At 37.3% G+C, this 19,290-nt stretch overlaps 1 protein-coding gene across 20 annotated transcripts in view; it reads left to right on the top strand.

Annotated features, from left to right (window-relative positions):
* The window catches only part of LOC124110305 (androglobin-like), a 156,123-nt gene that overhangs the window by 81,839 nt on the left and 54,994 nt on the right, over positions 1 to 19,290 (top strand). For 18 of the 20 annotated variants that reach the window (XM_046469566.2, XM_046469569.2, XM_046469568.2 and 15 more), the window contains exon 2: positions 8,248 to 8,350. In XM_046469566.2, the coding sequence (XP_046325522.2) occupies positions 8,248 to 8,350 (103 nt within the window). Of the gene's footprint in view, positions 1 to 6,426; positions 6,664 to 8,247; positions 8,351 to 19,290 lie in introns of those variants that run through there. The other 2 variants (XM_046469571.2, XM_048384481.1) reach the window with 2 other exon arrangements.

Genomic DNA, 19,290 nt, shown 5'->3' with positions numbered 1-19,290 from the left:
ATGTGAAGCGGAATTACACTTCACACGGCAATAATTTACATACATATACACACACACACACAGACATACATATATGTATATTGTTATTCATCACAATTAGCAACATTCCAGTTATGTCACAGCAGTTTGAGGGGCGGTTGGGTAGCCTAGTTGTTAAAGCGTTTGCTCGTCACGCCGAAGAGCCAGGTTCGATTCCCGACAAGGGTAAAATGTGTGAAGCCCATTTTTGGTGTCCCCGGTCAGTGATATTGGTGGAAAATTGCTAAAAGCGGCGTAAAACCATACAACCGATCCCTTTTGTCTCCTCTTACGATAAGCATAGACGCCTCTTACGAAAAGCATGGATTGCTAAAAATCATTTGAAACCTGGATCTTCAGCAACCCATGCTTGTCGTAAAAGGCGACTATCAGGTCAGACCCAGTGACTTGCTTGATGCATGTCATCATATGAATCATACTGTGAATTAGGCATATTCACATGCGTACCATTTTCCATTTGGTTGCCATGTGTATTACTGCCTCCATGGTCCAGTGGTAGAGCGTCCACCCAGAGTGCGAGGTGTCGGGGGTTCCAGCTCCTTGCTACATCATACCAAAAAAATTAAAAATGATAGTTGTTCTAACCCTGCGTGGAGCTCGGCATTAAGGGGCAAAAACAAGGACTGGTCAACACGGAGTCAGCATACTGTGTTTCAGCGGGGTATTCATGTTAAACTGCGGTATGGTGTATCGGTCCACTAGCACTGTAAAATCAGCATTAGTCTGGTCTAGTACAAGCAGCCACACACACATGCATACACGTCGCAATATAAGTGCAATAAACTTGAACGCGACATTAAACCTTATTTCACCTCACCTTGTTACTTTTACTGTTTTCTTCACATACAACAAGGGGCGGTCGGGTAGCCTTGTGGTTAAAGCGTTCGCTCGTCACGTCGAAGACCCGGGTTTGAATCCCGACATGGGTACAATGTGTCAAGCCCATTTCTGGTGTCCCCCGCCGTGATATTGCTGGAATATTGCTAATAGCGGCGTAAAACCAAACTCACTCACTCACATACAACAAACCTTGACACTTGGTATTGTTAAAAGAATAAGGATTTCTGAGAGTGCTTTTCAGGCGGCTGTGCCATTTATATTTTAATAATGCCATTAGCACTAACATACAAGGAATTTCAACTAATTTAGACTAATTTACAAAAGATGACAATCCAACATTTCAAGAAGTAATTTTCTCTACAGGGTACATGTATTTATAATTATAAATTATAAACCAGCTTAAAAGAAAGCTTCCAATTTGTTCACGATGCAAACGAAAATATTGAGATTGTTCACAAAATGTCAGTGCATCCTCAACCTACTTAAAGGTGAAGGGGTCATATTGATGTTAACAGGAAGCCTGTATATTATACCCATGCATAGCTTTTGTCTGGTTTTTAATTGACAGTAAATACATAAAACCTTTAGACCTTGTGGCATCCAGTCAATTGACTTTTTAATTTACTTTCTCGTGCATGCTTTATCATGCTTATATGGCAGACGTTTTAGCCACTCCATCATAGAGGGACATCTGTGTCATTGTGGGGCTTTTAGGCAAAATAAAAGAAAGGGTCAGTTAACACAGGAAAGAATGTGCAGTCTAATAGTGACGAAAGAAAATCTTTGATAAGTGCCCAGATTATAGGTAATCGGGGATAGATATATCTATTTCAGCATTAGAAATTGGCACTAGTCCTGTTGTCCTTGCCAAACTGCCCAATCGTTAAGGTACCCTAAGGACCAGTAGAAATTTTCCATTTTAAAGGTTTTGCTATATGTTATCATTGTAAGGACTGGTGGACTAAACATGTTAGTTTCTACCGCTGTAGGTGGCAGGGTGGCCCAGTCGTCATAGGCGCCACGATTCGCTGTGCAGAGTTGCATCCCTTGTACACGCAGGAAACCTATGATTGTGGGTTCGAATCCTGGTTCGCCCCGATTATGTTTTTAGGTTTGTCAGCACCATACCCGTGCTTGCGGGTTTCAGCGAATTGATCAACCTCTGAGACCTGCATCACTTCGGACTTTCCTCCCACATTAAGCTGACACGCCGCGATAACAACTGCAAAACTGTTAAAAGCGGTGTAAAACCTGACCCACTCACTCACTCTTCCGCTGTATATGTTCCAAGTCTGCCACAGGGCCAGTGTGCAAAATAGCCGCCTGCCCCAAAACGAATTACGATCGGGCTAAATGTTCTGAAATGTCCCAAGCATGACTGGCAACTAAAATTTGAACAGGGATATTTTTATGCACACCTCTTAGTTCTTTAAAATAATAAAAATAGTGCCCCCATTTCTGTAAATCCGTGTGACCATAAAATTTAATAAAACATTAATACCTGTAACAACTTAATGTTTTCCTCTTTCATCTTATTTGAGTGACAGTTGTCACTGTAACACTATGTATAAGAAACATGTTTTGATTGGTTGTAATTTGTAGTCTTAAAGGTGCACTAATCTCTGGTTTCTTCTCGGCTGACACTGCCCGCTAGGGCTCATTAGGTGCCGTGAGTCGATTTGACGTGACAAGAGACTGGGCTACCATCTGTAAGGACAGCGTAAATTTTTGAATACTGATTGGTTACCTATGATGTATGAAGATTTCGAAAAAGGACACATGTTAATTAATTTCTTTAGCCTAAACAAACAGACAAAAAGAACGGTGGAAGCTCATCGGATGTTCTTATTTGGAAATACCCCTGATGGTTATAGTTTAATGATAATAAAACATATTCATGCGGTGAAAACATTTTCGGATTTTGGATTGCGTGGATAATAGATTGCTACTCCCTTGTTGTCATGCATGTTTCCTGGTGTAACCCTACGCCTGTGTATTTGTTGTCATTCACTTGAACCTCGTTAATGAATTTATTACAGGTATAATTAGTGGAAGCACCACTCAGTTTACCAGACAAAGGTTCCCATTTGGCATTTCTTGTGTCTTGGATAATTATTTAATCTGAATCCCGTTTGAAGTTTGGTGAAATGTATGTTATGAAATATGCACGTGGCAGCCCAGCAAGAGGAGTGATCAGTTGATTTACTTTTTTTCGTAAATCAACTGATCATTCCTCGCCATGAAAGGATCAGCAGAAATTATGTTGATTAAATAATCACTGTTATTTTGCACAGTGGATTTGTCACAAGTAAGCATTTACACGTGTTTACTAAAGCAGACAGAATACCCCAACATCTGGGCGTGAAGTGCTGATGTAAAAACAACACACTTTGTTCAAAGGATTAGCCAATAAAACATTGATTGATTGTTCATTGTTATCTAACTCTATGTTTTTTAAAAGAACCGTGGACATTATGAAAACAGTTGTCACGTGGGCTTTCTCAGATGACCTTTGAGACTTGACACCCATGTGAAACACCTCAAACAAACTAAAAGATCAGTTGAGAAACGAACATGGGTTATAATTTCCTGAAAAGCTATATATATTTCAAAATATTTGATTGTTACAGAGACATGACATCGAATAGGTTTATTTGTACAGCTGCAAACGTATGGGATATTGTTCTTTTACGTGGATATTCACGGATACATTCCTTGAACAAGGTAGCTGCCTAAATTTATATGTATAACATTGGTAGGTATTTATGATAGTTGCATTTTGTTTTCATTCATTTGCTGTTGCATTGAATAGAGTCATTCTTTTTCCACTACGTTTTCGTTGGAAGTTTTTCGATGTGAGACAGAGGTTGTTTTCACATGCCTTTTTGTTTGTATGGGTGTATGTGTTACAGTCAATGTGTAAAATTTGATTCACAATTTATAAAATGTCTAAATATTTCAGCAATTTTCAAATTGACTGAAACATCTGTCCATTTGTTTAACAGATTGACTAACAAGTATTAAGTGGTTCAAAAGGGTTGAAAACATCACAATAGATAGCCAAAACTATAGAAATGCACTTTGAATTTCGATTTCCTTTAATCCTATCATTTTCAGTCACTGGGTGATGAAAGTAAAGCATAAATATGTTTGGAATTCATTATCATAATAACAGAAATGAACAGATGTTTCAGACATTGTGTACAAAAACTGAATATTTAGGCATTTAATAAATTGCCTAAGTGAAAATGTTACATATTTTGACTATAAAATATACACATTGCTCAGGTGAAATATTTTCTTTGTGTTGCAAGTCAAAATATTGTAAATGAAAATCGCACAATACCAAGCAAGTGACTCATCAAGACTTTTCACCATCACCCATGCAAAGATACCTACATGTGGTTATTATTTTCAAGACTAAACAGTATTTCAGTTTGTTGATCAATGTGACTATACGCCCTTACACAATCAATAAAAATGACAAATGCGCTTACGAATGGCGCAGCTCAGGTCGCGAACTAGTCTAGATTTCTGTTATATCATCCAGGTACTCACAGGGAAAAACAATAACAAAGGCAACAACCAGTCCCAGGGAATTGCTTTAGATCAGTGCCCCTTTAATACACAGTCACAAGCTGTGTTACTTGACAAACTTTTACTACCCATGTCAAACATTGTGATGACGAAAATTAAGTCTTCACATTTTTAAGTAAAGTTAACCTACTGAAATTTGAAACTGGCTAGTAACTTTTAGGGCTGGCTAGCCCACTTGGCCAGATATATTTTGAGACTGCAAACTGCATAGGGCACTATTTTATATGATTAGGTGTGCCCTTGGAATTAATGTGTGCCAAATTGAAGAATAATCTTGATCCATCATCAAACTTGGTATTTTTCGTTTCACCAAGGTTAGATCACTAGCTTGATATTATCTGCGTATTTGCGTAAAATATGCTTTAAATTAACTGAAATACGAAGACAAATCAAATCCTAGCGTATCAAATACCAACGAAACTATAAATCTATTCAAATAAAATTAATGCATATATTACAACTATTAGATAAAACTATTGCGTTTGTTGTATAAGCTTAATAATATCAGGGGGATAGAAACTAACATTTTTAGTCCACTAGTCCTTATAATGATAAAATATAGCCAAACCCTTACAAATGGCAAATTTCTACTAGTCCTTATGATTTATCTTCAAAAAAATTTAATGCAGGTAAACTACACATTTTTCTTTTTACAGCACAATTGTAAGGTGACAATTAATATTATTGAAAAAGGGTCAGTTTGCTTGATGTTTGACGTGTGAACGTTGTTTGCTTCAACTTGATCTGTCAATATTTGGATTGATATGAGAAATAATGTTATTATTGGTATTTTTGTGTTGAAAAAGACTTAAGGAAATGAATTATTGTGGTTGTAAACAGATATCAGTGGTAGAAACTAACAGTTTCTGTCCACTACTCCTTATTATGATAACAAATACCAAAACCCCTAAAAATGGCAAATTTCTACTGGTCCTTATGATACCTTTACTATTAGGCAGTTTGGCAAGGACTATAGGACTAGTGCCAATTTCTAATGCTGGATATTATGCTGGCTACGCTCTTGATTAATGGATGAATTATGTAGTTTTAGGTGGAGATGTTTTGTGTAAAAATTATTATATTGAAATACTTAAAATGTCTGTTGAAACAAGTGTGTTGAATATGGCCATTTTGTACAACAGCATCACTGTTTATGATAGTCAGGCCCTTTACTGTAAATATGTCTCTAATATGTTGCTCATCGGAATATTATGAGGCAAAATTTCCATACTTCTATGAACGCTTATACCTAGCTGTTGAAGAAAATACATTGATAAAAAAGGTTTTAAAAATCTATATGCATTAAGTGCTTTTATAGTGCAACACAGCTAATAAAACAACCTTTTTGCATAAATTATGTTTTTTATTTAGAGCGATTAAAGCTAGTGTCAAACGAACCCCGTAGAACAATTTCTATTGATAGCTAGATAACAACAGAAGTGGAAACTTGGCTGTCAAGTCCAGTCTTAAATCCACATCCTCCTGTCCAAGTGAGCTTCAAGCGAACAGGTGTGTTTTAATTAACACAGATAGTCCTCATTATTGAGGCAGTGTCCACCCCCTTTGTCCTCAAATTTCCTAAAAGATGCAACCTGATGGTCGTTATTCTCATCATCACTCTCCGCCTAGGGGAATGCAGCAGTCAAGCGCTCTCCGAATGGATTATGTTAACTTTTTAAACACGGGATCCCCTAGTTTCAATAGCAGTTTAAATCCCCCTTTAAACCCTCATCTCCAAATTTACAAAGGGTTTGCATGAAGGTACGCCAGTGTATTGAAATAATCTCAGCTTCATTTAGTTGCGGAGTCGAATCAATACCCCGGAGCCGCTCACGAGATCAGGAAACAGACTGTGAGGCTGGTATTGATTTTTAACCTCATGAACAGAAGAGCGGTGGGGACAGGAGCCTCGAGCTCATTAATTATTGATAAACTTACCTGTACGAAGACACCTATAAAAGCGGCCTTCTTTTTGGCAGTCAGAGTGTGAGTCTTGCTAGTAATGGGCTGAGGGGAGAGGCCAGCGGCTCGGTCATGTGCAACCACCGGTCATTGTCGTGCTGGGATAGGCCGGTGGAGCACAGCACATGTCTATTGTTACATGACATGTCTCTTTTTCGGACTGTAGACAACGGATAAGGACAATCGACAATTCTTTGTTGCAATCTGGCGATAGATGGGTACGAGGTACAGTTTTTGCTTTTTCTCTCAATTTTTCACATGGTGATTTATTTTGAAGTTTGATGAGTGACACTGTGCTGTTTCATAAAACGATGTGTTATTCAAACAGGTTGATAACCTGTTAGAATTAGAGGAGGAAATAGGGGAACATTTTCAGTTTCCTTGTGTGTCATGACTTGTCTCCAACTAAAATTATTCATGTCAGGATGTATTTCACTGTGTAATTCATCTACAGTGTTTTTGTGAAAATGTTTTCGAATTCTCTGATCTTGGCTTGGTGTTCCATTATTGTTCTGGAATTTGGAATATTAGACCAGTTCTACGACAAGTTGTGTGAATGTCTATTGATATTTTAATACTTAATTCTAATGACAATATCAATTGGTATTCCAGATTAACTCTAAATTTCCAACATTGAGCAATTTCAACATATGGCTTGATATTCATAATTGATTGAGTTCTGAATCTGTGTAATTTTGCACAATGTTTAATAATGTATGTTTGAGATTCATTTGTAATATTTGGTTACCATGTGAAAATTAATTTCTTTTCATCATTTTATTAGCATTGCTAATGAAACTGATTAAAAGAAACAACTTTTGTCTAGATAGAAATGCTAGAAAAATCAAGCACCACAGAAATTATAAGAATAATAAAATATTAAAAATAATTGTTCATGAAATTTATTTAAAAAAACAAACTGCGGTTAAATCATGATAATTATTGTAATAATTATTATCGAATGAATGTTCATTCCACATAGACATCCAATTATCAGTCATTACGAATTAACAACTATTTATGATGTCATAAATCTGTTATTAAGTCAAATTTCAAATTTCAAAATGTTTTTGTCTAATTTTTGACAGGCAGTGTGATTGTTCAATACCTCAACAACAAACACTAGCATTAGACACAGGAGTGGTGCGTGTACACGCACTGTTTGTGGAAGAGCTGGGAAGGATTGTCTCTCTCCCTGCTTAAACTATCAGCAAACCAACTGGCTATTAACCTCAGACAACTAACATTGTCATCAGAGCTACCAACATAATTAATGGGGCCTTTCTTTTCCGACATCTTAACATCTTGTCTTTATATGTAGTTCCTCTCAAGGCTTTGGTCTTAAGGTTTCTGTTTTTGTGATGTTTTGTTAGTGTATAATTGGCCAATTTTCATGCACTTGTTTGAGTAGACAGAAACTAAAATATGATTTGCACTGTCAAAGAGCCAGTCACGAAGCAATCATGTTAATCTTCTTAATCTTCTGAGTTTGAACATTTTTAATCTGTCTTTCGTATGTATCCCCAAATCATTTTGTGAAAAGTTTTTGTAAAATTATTTTGGTAAATGATTGAATTTTCGGAATAAATTCATCAAAACGACTTTTTTTAAACCTAGTCTTTGCATGTGTATAGACAATTATGGTGTAAATAAAAGCAAAAGAATCTATTAAAATCATGAGAAATGATCTCCAAATGTATGGAATGGTGGGGTGGGGGGTGGTGGTATTGCTGCAAGGTTATATGGAAAATGCCAACTGAAAAGTGATCAGAAATTGTTTTTTAAAGTTTATTTGTTTCTCTATTTCAGAGCTGCCTCTATTGCTGCCAGTGCAGGGGGGGCAGACTCCAAACGGCCCAAGTTTGTCATCTGGCCTGAATGGAATGACTCAGATGTCAATGGAGAAAAGTGGGTAAGTATACCCTATAATGGTAATGAAAATATGTATTGATTTATCAAATGAATATTTCAGTAACATTGAAGGACTATGACTTGCTAGTGTCTTGTTGAAGTCGCATGTTAAAATGTCTGACGATTTGTAATGCCTGTCGTCTTAATTCCTTAATGCCTTAATTAATACTTAATTCTCGTGATCCGGGTTGGAATAGGTCATCAGCAACCCATGCTTGTCATAAGAGGCAACAAATGGGAACAGGTGGTCAGGCTCGCTTGATGCAAGGCATGGTATCCCATTTGTGTAGATCGATGCTCATGATGTCAATCACTGGATTGTCTGGTCCAGACATCTTTCCAGACAGTCATGTAGCTTGAATATTGCTGAGTGAGGCTTTAAACAACAAACAAACAAATTTATTTCTGCATAATTTCATGGAGTTTTCCCATTTATCGAGAAAGATAAAAAAATTTCAATTTATTTCATTAGAACCTTATTTATTGTAAATATGCTTCAATCATTAACTGTGAGTTATAACAATCAAATTCTTTTTTCAATAATGACAGTACAACACACTGTCCTTAACTAACATGTCCATATCACTTTCTTCTGTAATCAGATAAATATTTCACAGATACTGTAACATCTTATTCTAAACAATTCAGATCTTGTATAGCCTTGTTTCAAAATGCTTTGAATCCATTATAGTGTCTCCCCTGATATTGTCAGACTATGACACAGAAAATATGACATTTATTGTCAGTGTCTGAAAGAATTAATTATGAAATGTGTCTTAATATTAATAGGAAATCAATTGTTTTTCTCACTGCAAATTGTTCATATTGAACTGAATAAGCTTTTAATATTACAGGTATAAAATTGATTACCATATTTGACGTAATAAGCGCCCCGCTCTAATAAGCGCCCACGGCGATATTTGCTAATATTTTGGCACGTGAACAATCGCAATAAGTCACCCCTTCCGATTGATCAATGTAAACAAGAATTATTCATTCGCATATAATATGCACTCCTGTGTTATATGCACCATTAATTATGGGCAATTAAATTCTGGAAAAAAATATATCTGCCGTACATAAACATTTCAGGCTGTCAGCATAAACCACGAAATTTATCTTTGAACTCTGTTTTTTTAACCAAAATAATATTTTAATAAGAGTTCCCCATTTTTAATTTTGAGAGCGCCCTGGGCGCTTATTACGCTGAATTGGTAAATAATATTTATTCTTTTTTTTTAAAAGACTGATTAAATATTTGTTGAAAGTGGATCTTATAACTTTCATGTGAACAATTTCAACAGAATCATAGTTTGGTTTCATATATTATTAAGCTTATAGGTAATACTATTTTCGCATTGTTTTATACCATCATGAATTATAAAAAGTTCAATTTTACACTTCTATTCTGTCTGTGAATAAACTCCCAACAGCAGAAGCCGGATGCAGCTGTGGGAGATGCAGTGATAAATCTTCAGTGATAATCACCTAAATGACCCGCAGACAGCAGAAGACTTGCACTCACCTGAATTATTTCATTTTGGTGAGGTAATATCCATAAATGTGTTTCCATGGAAACCATCAAAACAGTGAAACGGGATGATTAATTTTGTCATCCATTCTCAGATCTTAGCCTATCATTATTATTGACACATTTGCCTGTGCAAATAGGTAGAGAAACACCACACAGCGTTTGTCTATCCGCAGGAGCAATTTGGTGCCTTATTTTTCATACAGGCAATGTTGATCCCCGGGCTATAGATGTCGAAATCCACATCAGGATACCAAGGTCATTTGAAGGAGATTCAGCTCCTGGGGGTCTGATTAATATACAGGTGTAAAAGGTCTGTCATACGAAGGAGATCACAATGATAGTTTTGATCTTTTTATTGGGTAAATTTGTCTTCAATTGCCTTCAGTGAAAAGTATGGCCTGACTAGGAGTGTCTGATCTAGGGGCGTCATTTTGCTATATGGATGTATCGCTACCAAGAAAATATTTAAGCTGATTCAATACAAGTGTATGAATATCGATACTATATTAATGATTCACTGCCGCAGAAATATGTACAGTTATTAAGATTTTCTTGGTTAGATGGACAATCAGATGGCTGAAAATTCAATTTTTCACATTTATTGGATCAGCCTTGTTAATATTTAGCATTAAATTTATTATGCTAGGTAATTTTTGTCTTGATACATGTGCAGAAGAATTAATTTTATTTTGGTCAATATATCATGATATGTATACTTTTGAGTTGATATTAAGATTTCCAAAACAAGGTCATCCCTGGTATGAGCAGTAGAGAAATTGTTGAAAGTTTGAAGATAGACAGTTACATCAGGCAGTGGTGAATATTGCTATCCCTATTGGTATTTGAGACTAGGGGGCCCAAAATGTGTAACTTTTAACAATAGAACAATGACCGTGACCCTTCAGTTGACTTTATTCTTAATTTCAAACATTGGTTGAGCCATGTCCTCTCATTGTAATGCCTGTTAATTTGAAACAAAGAATTTCATTGTCTGGATTTATTAAGAAACTAGTATTTTTGAAAGAATTAATGGAACATGATGCATTTTCCATTTGGTAAAATACATATTTGTAAATTTGACATGCTGCTTAAAGGCTGGAACTTACTTTTTCCAGCAAAAAGACTCAATTTTTGTCACAAACACATATAGCATCTGAACAATCAGATGGTATTTTATAGTCAGCCCCAGAAGGATAATTGTAAAAATAATGTGAATTTCAACATACTATTTGCCTTATCTTGTGCATATTTGAGACCTTAAAACCTTTTTCTTATTGTTTGCTGAAAACTTAATCATGGAATCTAGAACTTGCAGAACTTATAGTGCACTTAAAAACTTGAACCAGTGTAAGCTTGAGCAATATATGTTTTGAGTATCAAATAAATTATTTTCAATATTATTTGATCTGATTTCAGGACAATGTGATTGAGTTGTGCTTGATTCAAAATTTATCAAATGCTTATTTCACCTTTCAGTTTGACAGAAAGGGGTTTAACTGATAAAGCCTTGATATATATATATGTACATGTCTTCAGAATTTGAACCTTTTTGCAGCAGTAAATGAGTGATTGAACATTATCATATTACAGTGGGTTAGACTTTAAAAAATACAGATTTTTTCAGCATTGCAATATGTCAATTATCTTTATCATAATATACAATCATATAAATGGTGCTGATGATATGGCAATTAATGTTGTAACATCTGTTGTATAATATACTGTTACATGAGTCTATGAAAATATTTAATGATGCTGTTACTGGTATGAGTAAAGCTAATTTTGTTTCCTGAATTTGTCTTTATAGTATTGCATTTTTCTTTACAAACTAAACCTTTGGTAGACATTAAATGATGGACTGCAGCCTCCAATTGAAGAAATAGAGGAGGTAATTTATTAAAATATATTTTCAACAAGAATGGCACAATGTAGAGTTTGGTTTGTAATAGAACGTGTTAGCAAGTCTAAGCATGGAAGTGGGACATTTGCATGATGAAACTGTCACCTGGTTACACCACTATATCTGATGACAAATACGCAGTGGGACTGACATTAAGAATTTATTTCTCACAACTGACGAATAATTTATCTTTTTATGTTGTCAAGTTAAAACGTCACTCTAGCACATGTTGTGCATGATTTATGACATGTTGACATTTAATTTCAGCCCACTTTATCAAAAGATATTGATTTGCATAAGGTGGAATAATTAGTAATGAGACTTAACACACTGTACCATTATAATTGCTGTGCGATCCTTATAGTAATTTGTTATTGACCAGATCCTCGTTCAAGGCTATGCAAAGTGATGCGGGTTAATGGGCTTGTTGTCTGTCCTCAGACTCTTCAAGCAGATTCCCATCTCATATTGACCGGTCCAGGTATTGACCAATGGTTATTGCTAAAGGGCCAGGTAAAACTAAAGCTCATCTTTTGGGTTTCCTTGACAACCCAAACCTCCATCTGGAGCAATAAATTACCTATTGTGGAACAAATCGCTAAGTCACTTTGACCAAGGTTAATCGAGCCCCTAGATAAATGTGGAGTATAGCGATGAGCGGAAATTGACAACCCAGAATAGATTCTGCAGTATTCTTGTACTTAGTGTCTTAGCTGCATGTAACTGATCGATGGCCTGTATTTTAGGAATAATATTTTTAGAGTTTTATTGCCGAGATGGTGATTAATCAATATCTAAAAATATGTAATGAAGAGAGTTTGGAAAGTATCTATTTTGAAAGGAAATTAGGAGATAGACATACTGTATTTTCAGTGTAGAGTTAGGTTACCTATAGATTTAACCCCGCTAAATTGAATTTGGAGCCGAATGCGGAGCGTGAGGTTTCAAATGTTAAATTTGGCGCGGTTAAATCTACAGGTAACCTAGCTCTACATTGAAAACACAGTATGTTTGTCACCATTCTACCATGACTAAATAAAACATGAACTCTTTAGTGTTAGCAAATATATTGAGTGATGCGGCTGAGCGGTTGAGTCCAGTGTTTTGTGTGGGTTATCGATCTGAATTACAAATTCACCGAAAACTAAATATGGCGCTGTATATACTCAAGCAGTTTGTTTACACCATAATACTTAACTTGAACATATGACACGCATTGAAAGCATTTAAGCACGGCAACTTGGTAAGCTAACATGAGGTGGGCATCCCTAAAGAAAACTGAGCAAGCTTTGCAAGGCTTTTGTTCTACATCGCACGTCACCATTATGAGGTCATATCGCTCATTGTGACGCAAAAGATATGACGTCACAGTTGTACAAAGAAAAGGGCCAAAATTCCAAGGTCTCTGTTGTCACCAAGATGTAAATACATTCCCTTTGTAGATTTCTATCGTGTTTTTCTGCACGAAATGTATTGCCACACATCCTTTGAATATTGTAATAACCGCATCTGTGCATTTTGTAACCTGTAATTGTAGATATAATTATTTAAATATGCCTACCGACATTGACTGAAAATGGTACTATTCTATGAATATTAGCTTCCGCGGGGGTTTATTGTGATTTAATAGCCTCTGATTGACCGATCATAATCGAGTAAATTCCAAATTCATGGTAGAATGTGCATTATTAATCATAAGTTTGCATTCATGCAATTGATAAGTGATCCGGTTAAAAATTGCAAACATGTTTCAATCAATGTGTTTCATGATCTGTATCTATTAATATTATCATTAAAAAACTGTTTTCTGATTGACTAAATATGGAATATGAAAGTGAATGTAAAAAACACTGGAGACAATCATGCAAGACAAAATATGCTTTGTCATCATGATCAGCCAACATATAGTGCCCATATCTGTTGATGGTAATCTTTCAAACAGATCCTGTTCTTATCCCAGTTTGAATGTCATTAAGTGAAAAGTAAACCCGATACGTCTTGACAGCCATTAAAATATCACATTATTTGTAATTCTAGAAATTAAAAGCTTTTTTCAAGCTTGAGAGTAATTTTCAATTTATTTGATGTGAAGAATGCATTAATATTTTTCTTTGAGTTTTATTTTCTTGGTAATTTGAGTTCAGTTTAATTGAGTTATCTATGTACCTTATTACCTGACAATGAAAGCAGACAGTCGAGTAAATCTCATATGCTATCCTATTGCTATGAAGAAAGTATCTTGTGAGTCACAGGTCCTAGCAAAAGGTTATTCTTTTTCCTAATGTTGTTCAAATTAATTGTCTTCATAACCAACAAGGCAATTTGGGGTTATTAAATGGTCCTCTGTCTAAAGGGCCTGTCACTCACTACCGACGTACCACGGCTGGACTAAACCAGAGCAAAAAATTAACAAAGGCGAGATCATTTCAAAAATCAAAATTGACCGTAGCAATACCAATGTAGTACCGGCATTCTCGTTGTTCTACCGTTGTCCTAGCCGATGAGTTACTGAATACCACTTCTCTGTCACCTTAGGGTTACCGATGCGCTGTCAATGTTATACCGATGTCACCACCGTTGACCGGGGCTATAGCGGAGTAATACCATTGCACTACCGATTCACATTGGCAGGACAAAGGTGTGACGGTGGAGCTCCGGTGGTATCACATCGGCGGCGCATCGGTACTACTTCGGTGGTATTCGGTAGTACTACAGTATCACATCGGTACCAGTAAGGTACACATTGAGGCCACCGGAGGCCTCAGCCGCCGATCCGTTACGGGGCGCTACCGGTGCTCTACCGATATTAAAGAAGCCATACCGGAGTACTGCCATTGTAGTCACGTTGCTCACTCTGGCAGCGTAATGGCAGAAGTTTTTGAGAATGTTAAAACATTTCCACCATCGCCTTTTGTTGCTAAATTTTTCGCCGATGTTCTGACAATGTCCTGATGATGTACTCCCGTTCTTACCGATGTGATACTGTTGTGCTGAGCTAGTACCGATCCCCGAAAACGCCAAATTTGTGCTCCAGTATAGCTCCGGCGACCCAAATCGGCTAGGTGTGGCAGGCCCTTAAGTGATACACAACCACAACCATTGTGACAATCTCTTTCTATTTGCCTCCTATGACATGATAAGGCTTCCTGCAGAGGCAGATCCAGGATTCTGATTTTGTTTCGACTGGCTATGGACTGGCAAGGGACAAGGCATAGCTGTCTACCCCAGATGCATTCAATGAGTGAGATGTATATAACCCATGGTCCCGGGGACTGGCAGGCCCCAGTCAAGTCCAGGCGAAGTCTTGGTGAAGGGTGACCAGCTGAAAGTGATTGTAACCATTTTGCCCAGTATTTTGGAGCCCTCAAGTTTAATTTTTTTGGTAAATTGTTATAACAGAGAGATGTAGAAATAATGACAAAAGCGCAATGTCATAGCTGCGATGATAAATTCAAGGCAGTTCGCCATACGATTAAGTCAGAATGTTTTTCAAGTTGTTTTGAGGGAATATGTGTCAGATTGCTGTCAATGGCATTGCGTGAATGGGTGAGTTTTGGTGAAAAAGTGTGAATCTCATGCCAAATGTGTGAGAGTTAATGGCTATGGACTTGGGGCTTTTGTTGCAGAATTGATTATCGATGTGATGCAGGGTAAGGGGATATATACGAGTTATTTCTGTTTTATTAATTGCAGTCTTGTGGTTACTGCTCGGACCCGTGGTGAGTTACTTGGTGTATTGTATAATGACTAAAAATAAACAAATTTGATAATGGTGGGACAGGAAACTTGGTTACCCCAGGTGGGTAGGTCCTTAGTAGCCGCAAGGTGCCCAAGTTACCCATCCCAGCCCTATCAGACTCTATTCCAAAGTTATGAAGACGTGTATTATTGCTACCTGGTGTGTCAGCAACTCGTAAATATCGGAAAGTTACAAAAGCAGTGCAGTACATAACTGTGATTTGGCAGCGACTTTGAGACTTTGTTTTTGTTAAAACTTTAAAATGTGACTTCCACGTTATGTTCACTGCCCTTGTTCAAAACCTGAGTCTAGCCCTTTGCAGGAATCTTACTATGTCATTGGAGGAAACTAAAAATTGATTGGTTGCCACAATGGACGACAGTTTAATTACCAAAACTTGCCTTGAGCATTTCGATTCAATATATTTCTATATTTTACAAAGCACGGTCACAAGTAGGATGCCTTTATCTAGTTGCTGTTGACTCTCATTAAGTAGACTCAGCAATAGTTCCTGGAAATAATGTGTGATTAGATGCTTGTGTTGCATCATGGTTGAGCAGTTAATGAACACTGGCTATACATACCAGGTATCTACTTTAGAATTCATGATAACCAGAATTGTAGAAGAAGAAATACTGGAAAACATGATACGTGTGCTTGGTCCTCTATCATGGAGTCTCTCTGAACACAATGTGAGAATTAATGAAAAGATAGGGGAAGTGTTTCCTGCCAACCTTTATATTTCTATACAAAAAGTATATATATATCATTACCCACATCAGGTTCTCTTCTTTCTGTCATCTTTTCTTGAACAATATACTGTAAATCTTGAAATTAACGCGAGCATGAATTAAATGCGAAAAATGCTTTGTTCGCATTATCTAACATCGCATTTTTATCAACAATAAGACATTTTAGATAGCAGAAATACCAACTCAGACATACGCTGAAAACAAACAACTATGTATTCCACATCACTGTTTATTGAGCAGCACTTGTTACAAGTATATAAACAATGTCATTCAAACACTAATTACATCCTGTGGATTGTCACGGCTGGGGTAAAGACAAGAGTTCTCCCCACTAATGTCATCACTGATCACACCTGCAAGTCCAGACAGACGCCACCCACGCAACACGGTGTCTTTGTTCTTTGCGACTGCGTCAAAGGCTGACACGAACCTGCGCGCATGTATTGTTTTAGCGGAGGTACTCTACTCAGCACTAATAAACGGTGCTATTTGGTGTGTGATTGGATTAATGTAAGGTTGGATTAAAGTGAGGATTCTCCTGTGAACCTGACAGAGGACGTTTTCTTTAGGTATAAATCAACTGATGCTTGAGAGGAGGGGGGGCGCATCTTGGCTTGGACACTCGCCCCGTGCAGATGTGTCCTTCCAAGCTTGCTACCCACGCTCAACTATGAGAGACATCGCTCTGTCACTACCGAGGGAGCTCTTTGCCATCCTGGCGCCCTTGCTGGCTTTCAGGGTTGGGGACTACTCCCTCAGGACTTCCAACTCCTCCACCCTCTCCATCTCCTTTGACTAAGGTCAAAGGAAAAGGCCTCTGGTCAAAGCTCCGGCCAAGACCAAGCCTAAGGAGAAAACCACCCTGGCCCCTATCCCTGCTGCACCACTGCTCGGTACAGAAGGCCAGGCCGCCCACCAGAAGGCTCCACCAGTCGCCGCCATGGAGATCCGGGAGAGCCTCCAGCTTCCACCACCACACCAGCTCGCCAGCCGACGCCGTGCCTTCCCAAGCCTGACCCCCTCCCCCCCCCCCCCCCCCCCGCCCCCCCACCCAAGCCCAACTTTTTCTATATTATTATTATTCTATCACCCCCTCCCTCCCAGCCAAAACCCACCCCCCTAGATTATCATTTTAGGTTTCCCTTATTTACATTTTTTTGGGACGCACTTCTTTATTTATTCATTACGCTTTTTTCCCCAAATAGTATAAGTGCTTCCCCGTGTGCGAGATACGCTAAAGTGTAATTTATTACACGCGGAAAGCGCACGTTAAATCTCCAAATGAACCAACCAACCAAAAGAGGAGGGGGGTGTCGCATTCATATTGAGTCACATTTTTTGCTAGGCACCAGCAGTTGCATTCTTTTGGAGACACATTAATTTCACGATTTACAGTTCATGTCTATAGTCTGGTGTCACAAGTTATGGGAAGCAAAGAGATTCCAATCTGGCTAAACATAAGAAATGCCGACGCGTTAAGTGACTACCAAAGCTGAAATTGAAAAGGCTGAAAAAGCAGACCTCAATTATTTGACTTAGATGAATAAGTAAATGGAGAAAAGCACTCCCTTTCTACCCCCCTCTTTATCAAATTGAACATCTCCTAACATCAACACACAGTATCCTGTACTTATCTATTCCTGAATAAGTTGGTGGTTATGTTTTATACCATGTATGTTGATGAAGTATTTTGAACAGTTTCAAAAGGTTTGAAGTTTTTTATGAAAAACTTTGAAAGATAACTTCAAATCGTCCAGGATTCTTAAGTAATTACTGGCACTATTTCAACTGAATCAAGACGCAATTTGTCTCTATTTTTTTGCCATTTTTTCAAAATATTTTTATAATGCCTGAATGGAGGCAGATAGCTTTGAAGATGGGCCGGCAACACTTATGGGTCACCTGCCCAACTGTCTTGTTGGGTTTCGAAATTATCTCAAACACTGGTGTAATGAGAATCTTCAGTTTTTGCCATTTTTAAAGAACTTGATAACCAAAGCCTCCAATGGTGATTATGTCATATTTTCTTAGTGGAATCAAGTTATCATAAATATCTATTTCTATCTTAAATTCCTGAGATATTGCAAGATGTTTGGAGTAAAACTGTTTCTATTGAAAACAAGACCATGTGAATCAAGTTCCCTGCAATCGTTATGTCACACTGTCCTAGCTGTGTGGGTACATTGATTGGACACCAAGTATATATTATTCCATGTCAAGTACACTACATGTGTTCCTGAACAAATGCTATTTTCCCATACCATTAATCTCACAGATGCTATATCAGATCGTTTCCGTGACTTGGAATTCTTTGAGTGTTATGTATATATATTTTATTACAGGATTGAGAATTGATCTGAGAAAAATTCATGTACTGATTTTTGTGGTGTATTTGTAAGGATGATGTCATTGGGTTGTTAACTGGGTACAGGTATACATAGTAGACGAACTGTAGCCACGTAGTCAAACGGTTTCATTGCACATTACCGTATTCGATGTAATTAGCGACCACGGCGATATTTGCTAATATATTGGCAAGTGAACCATCCCAATTAGCACCCCTTTCGATTGATCAATGTACACAAGACTTATTTATTCATATAAAATACACACTCGTTTGTTATATGCTCCCTTAATTATGGGCAATTAAATCCTGGAAAAATATATCTGTCGTATGTAAACATTCCAGGAATTTACGATCTTTCAACTCTGTCTTTTTCACCCAAATAATATTCTAATAAGAGCCCCCTATTTCTAATTTTGAGAGTGCCCTGGGCGCTTATTATGTCGAATACGGTAAATGCAGGTTTGATTTTCAACATAGCCAGGTAGCTGAAGCATGTGTGGCTTGCTGCCGTCACTACAAGAATGGTGCAATACTCACTCACTTTGGTGTGTTAGAGGAATACAGTGATAGCATGTTCACATGTCTTATGTGAAGAAAATTATCATATTCTCTTGTAATTTTGTAATGAAAATTTGAAAGCAAAGCAAACATTTGGATTAAATGATAATT

This window comes from Haliotis rufescens, unplaced genomic scaffold (genome assembly GCF_023055435.1).
Source record: "Haliotis rufescens isolate VD_foot unplaced genomic scaffold, xgHalRufe1.0.p SCAF_5, whole genome shotgun sequence".
Classification (NCBI taxonomy): Eukaryota; Metazoa; Mollusca; class Gastropoda; order Lepetellida; family Haliotidae; genus Haliotis; species Haliotis rufescens.
Note: the sequence above shows the minus strand (reverse complement) of the source record. Positions and strands in the feature narration are given on the sequence as shown.